Source organism: Elgaria multicarinata, chromosome 3 (genome assembly GCF_023053635.1).
Source record: "Elgaria multicarinata webbii isolate HBS135686 ecotype San Diego chromosome 3, rElgMul1.1.pri, whole genome shotgun sequence".
Taxonomy (NCBI): Eukaryota; Metazoa; Chordata; class Lepidosauria; order Squamata; family Anguidae; genus Elgaria; species Elgaria multicarinata.
Genome location: NC_086173.1, coordinates 52,149,515 through 52,167,452, shown reverse-complemented (window position 1 = coordinate 52,167,452; position 17,938 = coordinate 52,149,515). Strand labels below are relative to the sequence as shown.

The 17,938-nt window shown below is 45.4% G+C and overlaps 1 protein-coding gene across 2 annotated transcripts; it reads left to right on the top strand.

Moving 5' to 3' along the window:
* The first annotated feature begins 519 nt into the window (after positions 1-519).
* Positions 520-16,761, top strand: JPT1 (Jupiter microtubule associated homolog 1). 2 transcript variants are annotated; one of them, XM_063120268.1, is made up of 5 exons: positions 520-682; positions 6,809-6,954; positions 7,233-7,327; positions 12,218-12,239; positions 15,708-16,761. In XM_063120268.1, the coding sequence occupies exons 1-5, from the start codon at positions 627-629 to the stop codon at positions 15,854-15,856; spliced, it is 468 nt and encodes a 155-aa protein (XP_062976338.1). In that variant the 5' UTR covers positions 520-626; the 3' UTR covers positions 15,857-16,761. The 2 variants fall into 2 exon arrangements, with proteins under 2 accessions (XP_062976338.1, XP_062976337.1); XM_063120267.1 differs by having other exon boundaries at positions 7,230-7,327.
* Positions 16,762-17,938: the final 1,177 nt, after the last annotated feature.

Genomic DNA, 17,938 nt, shown 5'->3' with positions numbered 1-17,938 from the left:
TAAAGCTGCAGGAGCCCTGCCCTCTTCTGCATCTGGTCACTAGCTGAAGAGAGCAGGGCTCCTGCAGTTTTTGCTTTGGGTAAGTTGAAATGCTAGCCTTATGCAAGATTAATGGGAGGGACTGAAAACTGCTCATTAGTAATGTATTGGTGCCATGCCAGGCTATGCCACTCCCTGTGAAGGGATCCCCTTAAATTGTTATTTCATAAAGAAAGGCCAAGTCAGTTGTTATTGCCTCATGTGTGGTCCAGCCAATCACAGCCCACTTCGTTTGAGCGACAGTCACACTGTTAAATCATAAAGGGGGTGACCGGCTAAGAACCAATAAGCGCTAAGTAGAAGTAGCTTCCGACCCCTCTCTGTTTAGCAGGCGGGGAGCTGACAGAACTCCGGCGCTTGGAGGCGGAACAATATCTGGAGTGGCGTGAGGCTGGCGAATGAGATTGGGAGTGTGGGTTTGAACTGTCCAATGAGATGACTCAAGGCGCGATGGGTATAAAAGGAGCTGCCAGCGCCGGGCGGCTACTGCAGTTGTCGCCGGCAGCAACTGAGTGTGGAGGTGCGGGAATATCATCTTCCGCTAGCCTCTTACTCGGGCGGTTTCCTCATTCCGGTTCTTCCCCGCCATGACCACCACGACCACTTACAAGGGGATGGACCCCAGCGGGCGAAGCAGTTCCAGGTGCGTGTGCTGGGTGGGGGTGGGTGCGCGACGGGGGCTGCTCGATCCAATTTCCGTGAGGCGACAGGGGTGAGGGAAGAGAGCGAGAGACCGTGGTTTCTTTCTCTTTCTCTTTTTCTTTTTTTAAAAAGAGCCCCCGCTTCCTACTCAGTTGCCATTTCTCCTAGGGTCGGTGGGATCGGACGATGACGGGTTTCTCCAGGCAAAGGCAATGCTCCGCAGGTTTCGACCCGGGCGGGGGGCTGGCGGCTCACAGGCTTCCGCTGACTCTGTCTTGCCACCGGACACGTGAGCCCTCCTCAGATCCTGGAGAGGGAAAGGGTGGGATTTCCTTTCCTTGGCCTGGGTGGGTGGGTCTGTCTCCCTCCCTCATTCAGTGGCCGCGGCGGGTGGCGGAATCTCTGGCCCGATTGCTGCGTAGTTAGGGATGTGGGTGTGGAGGGCGAGGGTTGGATCGGAGTCTGCACGCTACGCGTCCCGCGGGTCTGGCGGCATCATCATCGTCTCTCCCCCCCTCCCCCTCTCTCCCTCCGCTTTCCGCGAGGTGGGCAGATGCCATGGCCTATTGTCACGCCGTGGCTCTGGAGCTTCCGCCTGGCGGCCCACACCCACGTCGCCTTGTACGCGTGTCTCGGGCAGGCGATAGCTGCCTCCGCCTTCCCCGTGTCTACCAGGATGCCCGGCTACCTGGCCGAGGGGGCAGCCTTCCTTGGGTGATCGGAGAGATCCTCCTTTCGCTTTAGGCCTCGCTCTATTTCCGGACCTGTGGCGTACATACTCCCTTCTTCTCTCCCTTAGCCCCCTCTTTTTTTGTACATTTTGAGAGCCCGGAGTCCGCCCTCTTCCTGGCCTTGGAGCTGCCTCTGACGGGCAGTGGCGAAATCTGCACACAAGGCTGCTTTAGGGTTGAACCCTTGAACAAGCTAATTGAGTTTGTGTGTGTGTGTGGAGGGCTGGGGGCGGCGGTATTATGTGTATAGGAGCACCTTCCTCTCCCCCCACCCCAGCCATGTCGGTCTGGCTTGGGCTCCACTTTCTGCCCCACCCCCATTTTCGATCTTGTGGGGCTTTTGAGCGTTCTCTCTGCCACAATCCCTTTTTATTCCTTCTGCCCAAAGAAACAGGTGGTGGGGCACACTGCAACGCGAGGCAGTGCTAGATTCGCACAGCACGGAGTGATCAGTGCGCTTCTACCCCTAAGCCTAACAAAGGAGGCATCAGGCCCTCCCCGATCAACCTTGCAGCTGGATTAGGTGCTCTTCTGCGTCACCCTTGGCACTGTTCGTTGGCTTCTATTTTGTTCTGTCTTGTCCATTTTGCTAGCGAATGCCTTAGTCTGGCACGGCTCCTGTAAGTGATCCTTTTCACTGGGTGGGGCTTGAGCACACTTCTATTGTCTCGCATCTATGGCCATCTGTACCTGTTAACTCTAGCCTTAGAGGCTGTGAATGCCAGCAACTTCTCTGGACATCTTCTGCAAGGCTGTCCCCATCTTGATCCAACTTTTGCCTGTTGGTGGAACTTCAAGCTAGACTTGCTAGCAGTGAAGGTGTGTGAAGCTTATTGTGTACTGTTGCTTTAAATGGATTGGCTCGTAAGCGTGCTCTGGCCATGGTGCTACTGGTCAAACCCTTGCAGTTGTTGCATTGGTTGATGATGGGTTTATGAGTGGTCATGGGGATGGGAGGGGGGTCTCAGAGGACCTTTTTCAAAAGCTAGTATTAAAAGAATGCCTTGTCTTAGAACAAAGAAACTTAGTAAGGGTTGCGTTATTTCAGTAGCCTTGTGAAACTGTGGTAACAAATCGCTGTATTACAGAAGAACAAAACAAAGGTCTATGGATACAGTGTGTTATAATAAAAATAACATTTGTTTTAATTTTTGTTATTTTTATTTTAAAAAATAAAAACGGCAAATGTCCTTAATCTAAATGAACGCAAAAGTGAGCTTTTTCACATTGTGATCTTGATATTTGCTTCTCAGACTTCAGCCCTGCAGTCCCTGAGTCGCCATTCTGGCCTGCTTGCATTGGCTGCCTATATGTTTCTGAGCCCAATTCAAGGTGCTGGTTTTAACCTATAAAACCTTACACGGCTTGGGACCACAATACCTGACGGAACGCCTCTCCCGACATGAACCTATCTGCTCACTGCGCTCTACATCTAAGGTCCTCCTCCGAGTGCCTACTCCGAGGGAAGCTCGAAGGATGGCAGTAAGGGAGAGGGCCTTTTTAGTGGTGGGCCCCCAATTATGGAATGATCTACCTGATGAGGCTCACCTGGTCAAGATAACAATGAAAAGATAACATTGTTATCTTTTCGGCGCCAGGTCAAAACTTTTCTCTTCTCCCAGGCATTTAACAGCATTTAACAACATATGCTAAGGGTTTTTTTTAATGGACCCCAGAACTGTTGTTTAAATGGATACTGCTGTTTTATACTGTTTTTTATATTTTTGATGGTTTTAAATTTTGTATACTTTTTAATGTTCACTGTTTTAACTTTTGTAAACCGCCCAGAGAGCTTCGGCTATGGGGTGGTATATAAATTTAATAAATAAATAAATTTCAGGGGCCTTCGGATTTAGCATAGGTATCTCTGGCTCTCCAGGTCCCATCAGCCCAGTTAGGGATGATGAGAGTTGTCCTGCACCTTCTGGAGGGCCAAAGGTTCCCTATCCCTGATTTAGCAGATCTCTCTCTTCTCTATCTCTCTCTGTGGGCAGAGAGGGAGGTCTATCCTTGCAAGCTTTCTAACGTGATGGCAGAAAAGGCCACCATTGCTGGAACTCCAGAGATTGCAACAACAACAAAAGAGGCACTGGGGAGGGGGCTTTGCGTCTGCAGAATCCAAAATCTTCTCATGCTTCTGATACTCCCAAATGGGGTGGGGGGAACTATGCCAGCTCTGGAGCAATGAGAGGGGAAGATTAAAAAGGAAACAGGCAAAAAAATGCTGCTCTCTCCAAGTTCTACTCTGCCAGCGCAAACCCAGCGGACTGTAAGAAGTGGCAGTTTGTTCACAGTTTCTCCCTTCCCGGTTGCTGTTGGATTGTTCTGCCTGTCACTGTGCAAAATGTTTGTGTAGTCACAGGTTAGAATATAAGAGATTTGTGTGGGGTTTAGGGTTGTGAGACTACAATCCCCATCAGCCACAGCCAGCATAGCTAATGGTAAGGGATGGTGAGAAATGCAATCCACCAACATCTGGAGGGCCACACGTTCCCCATCCCTAGCTGAAGAAAATTCTATGGTATATTGGAATAGAGAAGACTAACGTAGCTGTTTTTCTTCAATTCTGATTTCAAGCATCAATGAGACTGCTACTTTTTTTGTGGGAAGAAAGGATATGGAGGTGGGGAAAGTACATGAATGGTGCTAAGCAAATCAGGGTGCAAATGAGGTTATACTCTAACGAATCTCTGTTAAATTGCAAGAATTTTTTTTCTTGCAATTTAATATAGATGAATGCTTGTACATTAAGAGAGAATGCTCATTTTTTGTTGGTCCTATTTAAGTCTGCTCATGGGAGGCCCTGGCTTCTCTTGAAACTTTAACTTTGAATGATTGGCTTTCTTTCTCTCTCTGCTAATGGTATCATAGAGCTGTCATTTATTTCAGAGCCAACTGAAGCAGTAACGTAGAAAGGTAATGTAGAAAAAGGCAGTTGTTTAGACAGGTCTGGTGAATAAGGATAGCCTCTCGGCAACATGGCCAGGAAGTTTTATTATACTTGGTCTCTCCATCTCTCTCTCTCTCTCTCTCACACACACCCTACTATTCTTCCATGAATGACTAAAATAGTGTAAGAAAGTAGCTGCACACTGTGTCTGTGAAAATACATAATAATCTAGTAGAACAATAACATCTGTTGACTTATTTGCAAAGCAAAAATGAAGTTTGGTAAACCTCAGTCTGTAAATACTTTTTTTTAAAAAAAAATCCCCCTGTGTCTTATTATTAACCTACTTTTTAGCCAAGATAAAGCAACTTACAATTAAATCTACAAGAAGGTGTAATTAGGGGTGTGTGGAGGTGTTTATAGTAGTCTCTTCTGGTTCCTTGCAGTCCAGGCTCTTCCCTCCAGAGGAAGAGGAGCTGTAGATGCACTTGGGAGTTTGCTGATGGCAACGATGGCAACCCACAGAAGCCGTCCTCCTCTTCCTCTTTAGTTTCATCAGATTGCACTGCTGAGTTATTCCCACTTCAGCACAAAAAGTCTTTGCATAAAAAGGACTTGCCTATAGGAATGGGACACTCTCTTTGCGGATCTCTTTGATTTTGCACAACTGGGTTGCTTCTGTGGTAAACTTATGGCAACCGCGTATGTGTAACAATCCTACATGCATACTGCAAGTTAATGGTGATGGACATCTGGATTCATATGAAGAAACCTTTAGGGATAATGCCTATAGGACTCCAGTACTTCCTTTAACTTTTCCCTCTGTGCTCGTGATGGGGTTTATCTGCTTGACCGCTGAATCCTATGAAAGTAGATGACCCTTAATGTTAATACTTAGCTCATCCCTTATTTTCGTTCAGGAATAGCCCATATAATGAAAATGTGGATGACTTCCAAATTGCCTGGGCTCTGATGGGATTTGTAATAATACAGCTGATGTATGAGCCAATTTTGCTAATTATTACAAAAAGTGGTCATTATGAAACAGAATATTAAAGATTGGGAGGTACAGTTTTCCTGACTGGACCAAAGTTTGCTCTTAGCTCATGCTCAGGGTATTCTTAAATTATTTTCTAACCCACTCTTATGAGTAAGGGAGACATGCCACCCTTCCACAAAAGGAGCTGATCAGGAATCAAGAAAGATCAGTGACCTTCATGCTGTCCTGATAAGATGCCATGTTATATTCTTGACATGGGCATACCTTCTTGACTGCTAGCCTAGCAGTGTGAAAAAGTATATTAGACTATAGCATTGTGGGCCGGGGTCTTTTGGTTAAATGTTAGCCATTATTTAGGCAGCATTCCTATAGTCCCTGAGATGTCCCACAGGTCATAGGATTTCAGGGATCTTCCTCTTCAACCAGGGAGAAGGATATCCTGACTGCAGGCCTCCCCACGGCATGGCACTGAAATCTCTGCTTCCCTTGCTGCTTCACCACTGGTGGTCTGATAGCAGTACCAGCAAAAAGGGTGCATGCTGAGGCCAAAATGGGGGATCCACTGGATCCAAAGTCCTTCCATTCCCCTGGTCTTCTTCCCTCCTCCCTGTTGGTTGTGCAGGTTCAGGAAGGCTTTGGTGGCTGCTCTACCTTGGGTGCTGCTCTCCCCACCACCCGTCAGCCATTTTTGAATTGCTATGCTTGTCTACTTCAGATGTTGAGATCTGCATGTCACACCTTTCATGCCCTTATAGCACAATCACAGTCAGGCCACAATGCAAACTTTATTGCCTATTAAATTGTAGAATAGGGATTATTCTGGAATGCTTTTTTTTTTTGCCAGGTTCTTGGATTTTGGCAAGCCACCTTATAAAGCATTGTCAACACAGCTGGGTTCCTGTGTCCGTTGGATTTACCTGATGCACACATGTCTACCTTGGTGGATCAGAAGAGCATTTTTCTCTCCAGATTGACCGTATCCATCTGTGATTCCTTATCATGAATACTGGGTGCCCCCTTTGGGAAAGTTCCAGAAATTGCTTTCAATTTACTCTGCAAATAGTCTAACTTGACTCCTTTCTCCTTCTTTAAAAGGGTTATGGGCACTAATCTCTTGGTGTCGCTGTGTGGCCATTGCTAAGCATTTAATTGTAAATCAATGCCTCAATCATCTAAGTGGGACTAAAGAGAATTGGTGAGCTCCTAGCCATGTTTGTCTTTCCTATAGGATGGGAAATAAGAATAGTTTAAAATGGGCTAAAAGTGTACCACACCTTCTAGGTCACAGATGCACAGAAGGCAGATCTCCAAGTGTTTTGGAGTTTCACTCCAGAAGCCCCTGCCAGCATGACTAATGCTTGGAGGTGAAATACCAAATATCTGGAGGTCTGCCTTCTGCCCACCCCCGTTATAAGTTACATATAGAAGCATTAATGCCGTATTGTCTACACTGTAATCTTGCAGCAACTAAAATGCTTTAAACTTAACTCCTGCATCTCTTCCTAGGGTTCTTCGCCCACCAGGTGGTGGCTCCAATTTCAACTTGGGCTTTGATTTGCCAAAAGAGCAGCAAGGAACAAGAAGACACAAGATGGCATCCAATATCTTTGGGACTCCAGAAGAGAATCCACCCTCCTGGGCCAGGTCAACAGGTAAAGCTTCCTTTCTTATGGCAATGCCCATGCTTCAATATCTGCATTTGGATTAGGCTGCTTGGCCTTGCTAATCTAAAACCCTTTATGTACAGTTTGGACTGTGCTAGGTATGGTGTTCATTATCCTTTCAAATGCAGCTACAAATTATTTTGGGGCGGGTTAGATGCCACTGGTTAGTGCTTGGAAATATTATACATGGTGCAGTATACATAATGTTTTTGTTAGTCTTGATCTAATTTATGTACATGCTACAGTGACAAATGTATTTGCAGCAGCCTTGTCAAGTGATGTCAGTGAAAGTTCTGAAGCTCTTGGGTTGCAAAGGACCGACTCTTCTGATGCAAACTCTGGTGACTACATAGACCCAAAGGTAAGAGCTGCTTTCCTTTTAATTGTAAATATTAAGGTGGTGCGAGAGACCTTCTAAACCTTAGGAAAGACAGTTCTACTGAGTTAGATCCAACAAAGCAGTAAGCAGAGGTTCACTAGGTGTTTTCTCCTCTCTCCTGCAGCCTTCCACACCATCTGAAAATCTTCTCCAGAGGTTTTTCACAGGCTTCCAGAGCTGTTTTTGCAGGGGCAACTGGCTCCATCAGCAGAGTTGTTATTATTATTAATTCTGTTTATATACTGCCCCATAGCCGAAGCTCTCTGGGAAGTTTACAAAGATTAAAACGTTGAACAGTAAAAATTGATATACAAACTTTAAAACCATAAAAGCATAAAAACAGACAATGTACATGGACAATATATATTTAAAACAATTGTGAACTCTCAGCCAGGCCTAAATATAGATTTGGGGTCAATTAAAAACTCAGCATTTGCTGTTAAATGCCTGGGAGAAAAGAAAAGCCTTGACCTGGCACCAAAAAGATAGCAATGTTGGCACCAGGCGGGCCTTGTTGGGGAGATCATTCCATAATTGGGGGGCCATCACTGAGAAGACACTCTCCCTTGTTGCCATCCTCTGAGCTTCCCTTGAATAGGCACCCTGAGGAGGACCTTAGATGTTGAGCGTAGTGTCGGGAGAGGTGTTCCGTTATGGTCCCAAACCGTGTAAGACTTTATAGGTTAAAAGCAGCACCTTGAATCGGGCTCGGAAACAGTCAATAAAAGCGGACCAGAGTCAGTCTTATACGTTTGAATGACTCTGTTAGATGTAACTCCCTGCCTTACTTTGTTCACCCTTTACAGTAATTTCACTAAGATTCCTCTGAGATCTTGATAGAGGATTAACTCTCAAGCAAATGGCTATTCTGAAAAGATTGGTTCCTTAACGTGTGAACTGCTTGTTGTGACTTCACTCAACGCGTGTTTGTGCTATGTATGGACTTGAGAGCCTTTTGACATAAAAGATTCTTAGGGGGAAGGTGATGGAGGAGGACATGGAATCAGGGCCTGTAGCATTGTAACCTAACTATTTTGGTGTTTGGTTCTCTAATAATAGTTAGAATACCAATTGTTTTAGCCTAGGGATCCCTCAAATGTTATTAGGTGAAGGCAATTTGCATGGTGGTGCTACTTGAAGCTGTTAAGTTACTCATTATTATTATTATTATTCATTTATTTATTTATATAGCGCCATCAATGTTCATGGCGCTGTACAAAACAAGACAGTCTGCCATATGGCTTACAATCTAAAACCACAATAATAGACAGGGCAGGGAGGGGGAAAGCCAGCCGGGGTAGGGTTGAACTTCCTTCAAATTTTGGCTTGTATGCTAGATCATTAGTGATTAAAGGTTGGCCTGTGCTCCAGATTCTGTGCTAACTAATGGCATGCTTTTATCCTGTTTCTCAAGTAGAAATAGGCTGTTAAAATGTCATAGGCCTGTAAGCTTCCTTCAGTACACATGGTACCAATTTAGTTTCTTTACTGATCTTACAGTATTAGAATTCTGTATTTTATTTTACGTGGATGGGTCGCTCTCACTAAAGTGGCAGCAGTTGGGTTTAATCTAGCTTATGCTCAATTTTTCCTCTCACTGAAGTTGTAGGGTGTAGCTATTCTGTTCTTACTATAGCCTATGGATCAGCAGTGGTCACTAAGGGAAAAATCCCTCGTGGGTACAATCTGCCCCTCAGTGGCAAATTCACTGGCAAATAGATGGAGTAGTGGTTGTGGCCATGGGACTTACCAGGAGTCCTTTGGGGATGGAAGTGGAAGCTGGCCTGTGATCCTCCAGTAAGACATGTTGCTGATCACAGTTATGCATGGCACAACTGGTTGTCATGCACTGTGCTGGGACCACTAAACATTGTAAATTTTCATCTTTATGTTCCTACAATAGATATTCAGCAACTTGAATCATTCAAATTGGAACTTTTATGAGTAGGTTATCTTTTGTGGTTGAGTCTGAGTGTAGCTGCCCATAGACCTAAGCTGGATATGAAACCCAGATCGAATGTAACTGTTTCTATCCTACCAACGTACATGACTTTGGTTATCATAGCTTCTTCCCAGGGCCTTTTTAACATAAGTCTTGTGGCGGTTCTGAGAATCTTCAAATTGTAGGCTTGTTACCAGACTACAGTGCCAGAATTTGAGGGCAGTACTGTTGGGGACAATACTGATGTAGGATGTAATTGTGGTCTAGGAGTGGTGGATTATTAGAGGCTAAGGATACAATCCTATGCATGTTCAGACAGAAAAAAGTCTTACAACTCCTAGCATTCCCCATGACTTTTTTCTGTCTAAATATGCATGGGATTGTGCCCTAAATGTAGGAATGGCAAGGGGGGGGGGCAGGAATACAGCCTCGGAAGCCCCATTCAGCTCCTAGACATTTGGAATGAAGAATTTGGATTGTGCTGGCCTTCCCCATTCTTTTCTCTGCCACTCCCACCCCCGAAGGAACCATCATGGCCTTGCTTGACGCTTGATTTCAAGCTCGGATAGATACCTGCACCTATGTGTGTGAATCGGTACACCAGGAAGGTCAGGAAAGTCCACATCTATAGATCCCTGTGGAAACATGTAGTTGGTATTGGCCAGCTGAGTCTCAATAGCTTGTACATCCTGAACATCTGGATTCAAGGTGTGTGGTGGTGAAATGAGCATTTCCACCTGTCTTTCCCCACCTACCCCTGAGCCTGAGCGAGCTTTCTGCCTTGAAGACTGTTGGAAGGGTGCCTGGTGGTGAGAGACTTGAGTTTATGGGGGGCTTGAAGGTGTGGCAGTCTTTCCCTCCCTAGGTGAGAGATGGAGAAGGGATTGAGAGGAGATGCAGTGAAAACTGGAAGGCTGCCAGAAATGAGAACCGATGAATGTGTGTCAGCTAATAGTGGAGTGCCCCAGTTTGCTGTTGTGGAAAAGAAACCTTATTTGGCCTTATATGTAATTTATGCTTTAGGCTTTATTCTCTCACGTTTCTTTCTAAACAGTTGGATTCAGTCACTTTGTATGTGTTTTATCCAAAGTTCTATGGATTTGTTTTTTTTATTATTATGTATGTACTTTTATACGAATACCTATTCTTTTAATTGTGTTGTTGTTTATTTGGTATGCTGTGAGCCAGTTTGGGCTTAGGCTTTTGGAAAAGTGGCATACAAATAAACTGATGATGAGGCGGCCATGGTTACTGATCCCTCTACATCCATAAGTGTTAAAACATTGTCTTGAAGTTAGGTTTTTGATTTTCAGGATTCAGAGATGCCATACAGTTTCTAGACCTCATGTGGGCAGTGAGCGGGCTATTAGCAGCCCTCTGGAATCTAACCTGCCACTCAAATCGCCCTCATCACTCACCTCTCTACTGGTAGTTCCCCCTGCAGCCCCAAATGGGCTCCCCCCTTTGTTTTGTGGTCATTCTAGCCCACCATGGTTTCTCTCTCTGAACAATCTCTTTCACTTTTGAGAAAGAAACCATGGAGTAAGGTCGGCTGGAGTAGTCATCTCTCCAAGCAGAGATTAAAAAGCCTTCTCTCCCCAGGGAGGGGGAGTCACTCGGAGACAGAAGATTTAGCCCTCCCCCTCCCAGATCTTGATGAAACTCCTCCCTTTCTCCATGGGTGGGGAAGGTAAGGGGGAGTGTGTGTGTCTGTGGAAGTATGGGGAAGGCTATGTGCGTGTTTATGGAGGGAAGCCCAGGCTGTGCCCACTTCTGGCTCTGGCCACACCCACTGCTAGTATGTGATAGTTGGAGTGATATTCGCCATCATATGTGGCTTTCGGGGCCAAACAGGTCAGGTTTAGAATAGATGGCCCTGCACTAGGTCTAGATCTGTAATTTTGCTATATATTAAATTCACCTCTATAACTGGCACAAGTCAAGCATAGTGTTTCCCAATCTCTTTTTTTTTAAAAAAAATCAGTCTTGTACATCAGAAGATGAGGGGGTTGGAAATCAAATCCTGTGAGGAACAGTTAAAAGAGCTGGGTATGTTTAGCCTGGAGAACAGAAAATTAAGGGGAGACATGGTAGCAGTCTTCAAATATCTGAAAGGCTGTCATGATGGGGCAGAGTTGTTCTCAGTTGCTCCCAAGAACAGGACTAGAACCAGTGAGTGGAAGTTACAGGGAAGCTGATTTCAGCTAAATAGTAGGAGAAATGTCTTAACAGAGCTGTTGGGCAGTGGAACAGATTGCTTTGGGAGATGTTGGGTTCTCCTTTGCTGGAGATTAAGCAGCCTCCGGATGGCCCTCTGTCAGGGATGTTGTAGCTGCACTTTGCAGTGGAGAGCCTGCATTTAACAAGGGGTTGGACTAGATGACCTCTAGGATCCTTTCCAACTCTGTGATTGTAAAGTTTGTTCATAAGAATAACAACAATCTTGTTTTCAGGATACCACTGTCTGTGCATGTTTGGCCTGTGATTCGGAGGGATTGAATAATCTAGTCGCTCCTAATACAGCAGAATTACCAGCCTCCAGTAATGCCTGACTGGAAGAAGGCTGGGTCAAAGCAGTAAATCACACAGAGGCACAATGGGCAGGCACTTGTGCGAGTCTGTGATCCTCAAACATCCACTTAATTTTTTTCAACTGGTTTATTTCTTGGAGAGCAGTTCTCTCATGGCACAGTAGTTTGCCTCACCATACAGTTTGGGAATTAGTGGTCTAGCAAATTGGAAAATGCGTGTCCATCTTGATGCTATTGTCATAAAAAAAAAAACCTAAATTGTTCAGTATGTCAGAATGTACGGGGCTCTGCTATAGATAATTCTGCCTACTTGTTAAGTTAGCTTGACTACAGAAGTAATAGTCACTAGTTGGTGTTACAAAATACTGGGAATAACATCAGTTTTCTTTTTAATTGCAGGGCGCGGAAGGCGAGATTCCTGGTAAGTACCTTTCCCTCCCCCCCAATACCTCTTAAGGAGCCTTAAGCTAAAACAAAAAGGAACAACATCTTGAGGAGTGGCACTGACTGAATTGCAAGAGCTATATTTGAGGCCTCAAGGATGAAATGAGGGCTTTAAGAGGATCAGAGTGGGATTTGAAGATAAGTGCTTTCATATTGCAGATCTGCCTGTCGGTTCTGTGGGTCTTACATTAGGTAGCATTTGAGGAGCAGTTCACACATTTGTAAACGTGGAAGACTTACATTTTCCTACAGTGGAGGAAGGTAACCTTGCGTGGAGTGTTTCTCTCACTTGCTCCAGTAGGCAGGGCTATATTAAACAGACACGGTCCTCTCTGTGGAGCTCCGCCGGTCCTTCACCTGTCCCCTCAGAAATTCTCCTTTTCATCCCTCCTTCCTCTCATCACTTCCTCCCACCCACCTCCATAATGCTTATAGCAGCGGAAGGCACATTAGGTGAGGTGGATCAGGGAGGCTTGCGCAGAGCATAAGATAGCTCGTGAGGGCCTCAAGAATGTAGAAAACCTCCACCTTAATGAACTTGGGGTCCACTCTGTAACTCTCCAGCACTCGTCTTGCTGGTGCTCTGTTATGTGTCAGAATCCTTCCTGCAACAAGCAGCATGTTTTGGAAGTTGTGCTTAAGAGACTTGCGCTGCTTTTAGCAGTTGACCAAAGGGTGCCTAACACACAATGAGAAGGGATTCCTGGGCTAAACTGAAGCAATCCAGGATCGGCACACTCATTTGTAGGAGAAGCGGCAGGGCTGGAATGGCATTAGTCCAGTTTTCTGTCGAGCAGAACAACTACTCAGGGTGCTTAATGCCTCGTGCACATGGATGGCTTTATCAGGTGTGAAATAGCACACCTTTCTTTTAGCAGGCAGTTGTCATTAGTCACCGAATCTCTCTGCAGGCCTTCTCTTAGTTGGCTTTTTACATGCATGGGACAGCTTTCTAAGATGACTGATCTTCAAGGTTCCAGCAAATAGCCTTAGCGGGTTGCTCTGTCTAGTGCTCACCACACATAGCTGACCTCAGTCTCCCTGTATTGAGTCAAAACGTTTCTTATTGAGCTGGATCCAGGGCTTTTTAAACTTGTGGTTAACCATGCAGAAATCTGCCAGTTAAGGTAGATCTTGAAATCAAGGTCAAAAAGACAACCTGACCTGGAAAGGTGATGAGATAAAACTCTCCCGGTGTGTGTTAACCCCCTGCAAACTCATGCCTGCACGAATATGGTTACAGTCCAGGAATGGCACTGTTATTATTATTATTATTATTATTTATTTATATAGCACCATCAATGTACAAAACACTGTGGGAAAGGCAGACCTATGCCACTGGCAATTAATTAGACCAGCCTTCCACAGCCTGGTGCCTTCCACATATTTTGGACTCCCATAAGCCCCTAGCCAGCATGGCCAATCATCAGGAATGCTAGGAGTTGTAGTCCAAAACATCTGCGAGGGCAGATTGGGGAAGGCTGAGTTAGATTATTGCATTCCAGTGTGAGGTTGGCCTCTCAAAGCCTGGTGGATAGGATGGAGAAGAACATCTAATCCAATCAAGAGGAACTTGGGAATTATGTTGCCAACCCCACCCATCCTTTGCATTGATCAATCTTCCCCCAAACTTTGCACGATGCCGTAGGTTCCAGGGCAGGTTGTTTCTTGCTTGATCTTTCTGCCTCAGGCTTAAGGTGGAGTTAGCCCCTCCAGAAGCAATTCTGCCCTCATAGTTGGGGATTTTCAAATACTTCCCATATTTTGGGAAGGCTCCCTGAGACAGAATGTGAGAAAACTGAGATCCTGATCTCCGCCAGCACAGACCACTTCCTCCACAAAAAGAAGTAAAGTTGTCTCTTCTGTGACATTTACAATTGCCCTATGGCAATGGGGAGAACATGAATGATCTATTATGCATGCATGGCGTGGAGAAAGTAGATAGGGAGACATTTTTCTCCCTCTCATATACTAGAATGCAATGGGGTTATCCCATGAAACTGATTGGTGGGAGAGTCAGGACAGATAAAAGGAAGCATTTCTTCACACAGCACATAGTTCACTACCACAAGATGTGCTGATGGCCACCAGTTGGAATGACTTTAAAAGGGGATTGGATACATTTCTGGAGGAGAAGGCTATCAATGGCTAGTAATCCTGATGGCCGTGTGCTAGCTCCAGTATCAGAGGCAGTATGGCTGTACACAATTGTGAGGAACATGGGTGGGAGATTGCTGTTGCCCTCCTGTTTATAGGTTTCCCTTGGGCAACTGGTTGGCCACTGTTTGAACACAGTGCTGGGCTCGGTGGACCCTTGGTCTGATCCAGCATGGCTCTCCTTATGTTTGTTTCTACCTATGAATACAGCTTTTCTTTACAGTAATTGTGACATCTCATGAAATAGTGTGTTCCCCAGGTCTGGCCTACCTGAATCTAGCAGGGTTTTGGATTGAGCAGGTTTATCCACCACTGCTTTTCCCACTCCCGTTGGATTGCTTCACCTACATTTAATTTCACAACAACATTCATCCTAGCCATGCTGCATAGTGTCTTCTGCTGACCTATGGGTGTGTCGTCCACAAACAGATTATTGAATTAAGCAAATGCTGGTATCCATTTTTCATGTGGAAATGAGGCTTCTTGAACATTCATGGCTCCCCACCATATTCAGTAAAGCTAAAGTACAGATGCATAATCCAGATTGGCCTTAAAGCTTTTCCCTTGCTAAATGGGCTGTCTTAGATGAGAGTTCTGATCAGTCAAAACCAACGAACCATTGGGTACTTGGTAAATCTTGGAAATGCAAATCAGTAACAATGGAATTGTTCTGGGCTGGATCCAGACTTTGCAATTAGTTAAGAACACAGGGAGCTGCCTTATACTGAGTCCAGACCCTCCGCCCATCTAGCTCAGTATTGTTGACACTGGCTGGCAGCAACGCTCCAGGGTTTCAGGCAGTATTCTTTCCTAGCCCTCCCTGGAGGTGCTGGAGAACTTCTACATGCAAAGAAGGTGCTCTAGCACTGAGCTGCAGCCATTCCCCTTCTAACCCTTAGAACTGGAGTGCTGGAATAAAATAAACGTTCAAGTCCCCTTTCCTTGAGACAATGTTCTGTACAAAGTAAACCCAACAAACAATGGAAATCGGGCCGGTGTATCTGCAGGATGGAGCTTCTGGGCAGTGGCCAGTAGTCTTTCCCCTCCCGTTGTTTGAAGACTTGCTATGGAGCCAGTGTTTCTCCAGAGTAGCTCTGACACTTTGTGGGAAGAAGAGGGGTGTGTGTAAGGGACTGCTGGGCTAATATGATCCCCATTTGGTTGCAGCAGCACAAGCTTTAGGTGTTCTTGAAGCATCGACCTTCTAATCGTCTTGCCAACACTGGCACATCCTCAGCGAACGGGGAATGATTTTATTCCCACCTAATTACTATTCTTCTTTTTCCAGAAAACACAGAGGTCGAAATAGAAGCTGCTTCAGGCCCAAGTGAAGAGAAACCCCTGCCAGCGGCACCTGTTCCTAGCCCAGAAGCACCAGCACCTGTGCCATCCAGGAGAAATCCACCTGGCGGAAAGTCCAGCCTAGTTCTTGGTTAAACTTCATCCTCCTTTGCTCCTTCTAACTACTTGGAACTCATGTCTGTCATCTTTGTTTTCCTTCCATGCTTGTGAACTGCACAACTTGAGCCTGACTGTACTTCTCAAACTATCATTAAAGAAGCACTTTATGTACTTCATCATTTTTTTAAAGAAGGTCTTTTTTCCCCTCTCTTCAACTTCTGTCTTGTCTCCCTTGGGTCTAATGGAAGTGGCATGTGTGATTTCTTTTCCTCGTGGTAGATGTAGAGCAGTGGTCTTCGCTATGCAGCCCATGGCTGACCGAAAGTTTTCGAAGGTATATAGTAGTGTGTATCCTAAACTAGGCTGGTTGGTTCTGAGTGTGCTAGGTGGCATTTTTGTCCTGAAACACGTAAAAACCCCTTAGTTGGCTTAGAAGGGTTGAAAGTTGGGGTTTGTACAGTTCAGAAGATGGGCGACAAAATGTGTGTTCTCTCCCTTTCTCTTCCCTACCCATCTCTGCAACACAACCTGATTGGTTATCCAAGATATCATTCAATAACAGGTAAATTCCTGAAGCCCTGTTGTACATTACAGAACAGTAGCGTTGTGGTGCTAGTAATTAACCATGCTGCCTTCAACCAGAGGAATCTTGGTTCAATCATGACAAGATGGGTCCAGTGCCAAATATAGGGCTGGTGATGTGAGCCTGCTGTTCTGTTCCCCGAGTATCGGGCCCCACCTTAAGTAGTGACGGTGGAATGGATCTTACAAAAGTAAGTATTGGGTGGAGAACAATCTCTTAAGACACATTCTGACTCCAGTGCTATGCTTGATCATGCTGGTGCTTGACCATGAGGTGAAAATCTCATCCTTCTAAATGTGTGTTGTATCTTGATAAAGCTGGATTGTTGCTTACAAATAAAGGATATAGAAATTTTGAAGCAGTGTCGGAGCGTTATTTTGGGGGGCTGTTTGGATGCTGCCTGCTTATCACTTGTCGAATTCCCAAGTTGTGGTCCTTTGTACAGTCAAGAAAGCCATCAGAGAGGGGTGAGGTAGGCCTCGCTAGGGAGGGAGCTCCATAGTCTAGGGGTGGCCACAGCACAGGCCCTCTTTTGTATTCCATCAAAAACTGTAAAATGCAAAAGAGCCTCTCCAGAACATCTTAAGGAGCAAATCGTTTTTAAAGTACTTCATTCCCAAACCATTTAGGGCTTTAAAGGTCAAACCAATAGCTGAAGTTTTTGGACATTCCAAACCAGCATAGGTGCATTGTAGTAGCCTGGATATGATGTAACTAAGGCATGTGTCACCATGGTCAGATCTGTCTTTTGTAGGAACAGGTGAAGCTAGCATACCAGTCTAAGGGGATTGGTACACATAGACATCCCAGGTTTGAGACTGGATCCAGGAGCAGCCACCCCACCCCCAGGCTGAGAACCAGTCTGAACTCCCCTTCCCACATTGGCAGCTCAACTAATAGAGAGGGAGCACTTCTGTTTTGTCTGGATTAAGCTTCAAGTTCACTATCTAGACCATTACAGACTTGAAAGTACTGGTTCAGTACCTCAATCACCTCCCTAGGGAGAAAACTGAGTATTGTATGCATAGTGGTGACAACAAATTTCTGCATGACCTTGCCCAATGGCTTCCTCTAGATGTGCTCCATGCTGTTTAACAAGATGGAACCTGATGGCATAGCACAGGCCTATGGGCAAGAACAGGAAGCACTGGAGCAAGGGTAGGAGCTTAGTAGTGGGGGTGGGCAGATGCAGTGGCAGAGAGTTTGTGCCGGCTCTGCAGCAAACCATACCTCAAAGGATTAAATAAATCATGGGTTAGTATTATGTATGAACCAGGTCACCAACTGAATGAAAACATGGTTGTTTGCAGCAAACTTAGTCTATAGTGCAATACGGTCTAGAGATGTTATTGCAAATGGGAAAAAAGTGTAGAGTTCTGACTGCTCACTTGCAGTCGGTGTCTGAGGGTTAATTTGGCAGTGTGGTCTCTACCATCCTATGCTTGTATGTCTACATTTGACCTCATTCAGATGCACCTTTGGTGTAAAACAACACCCTGCTAAATGGTAAAGAGGATGGTAGAAGGCCAAACACT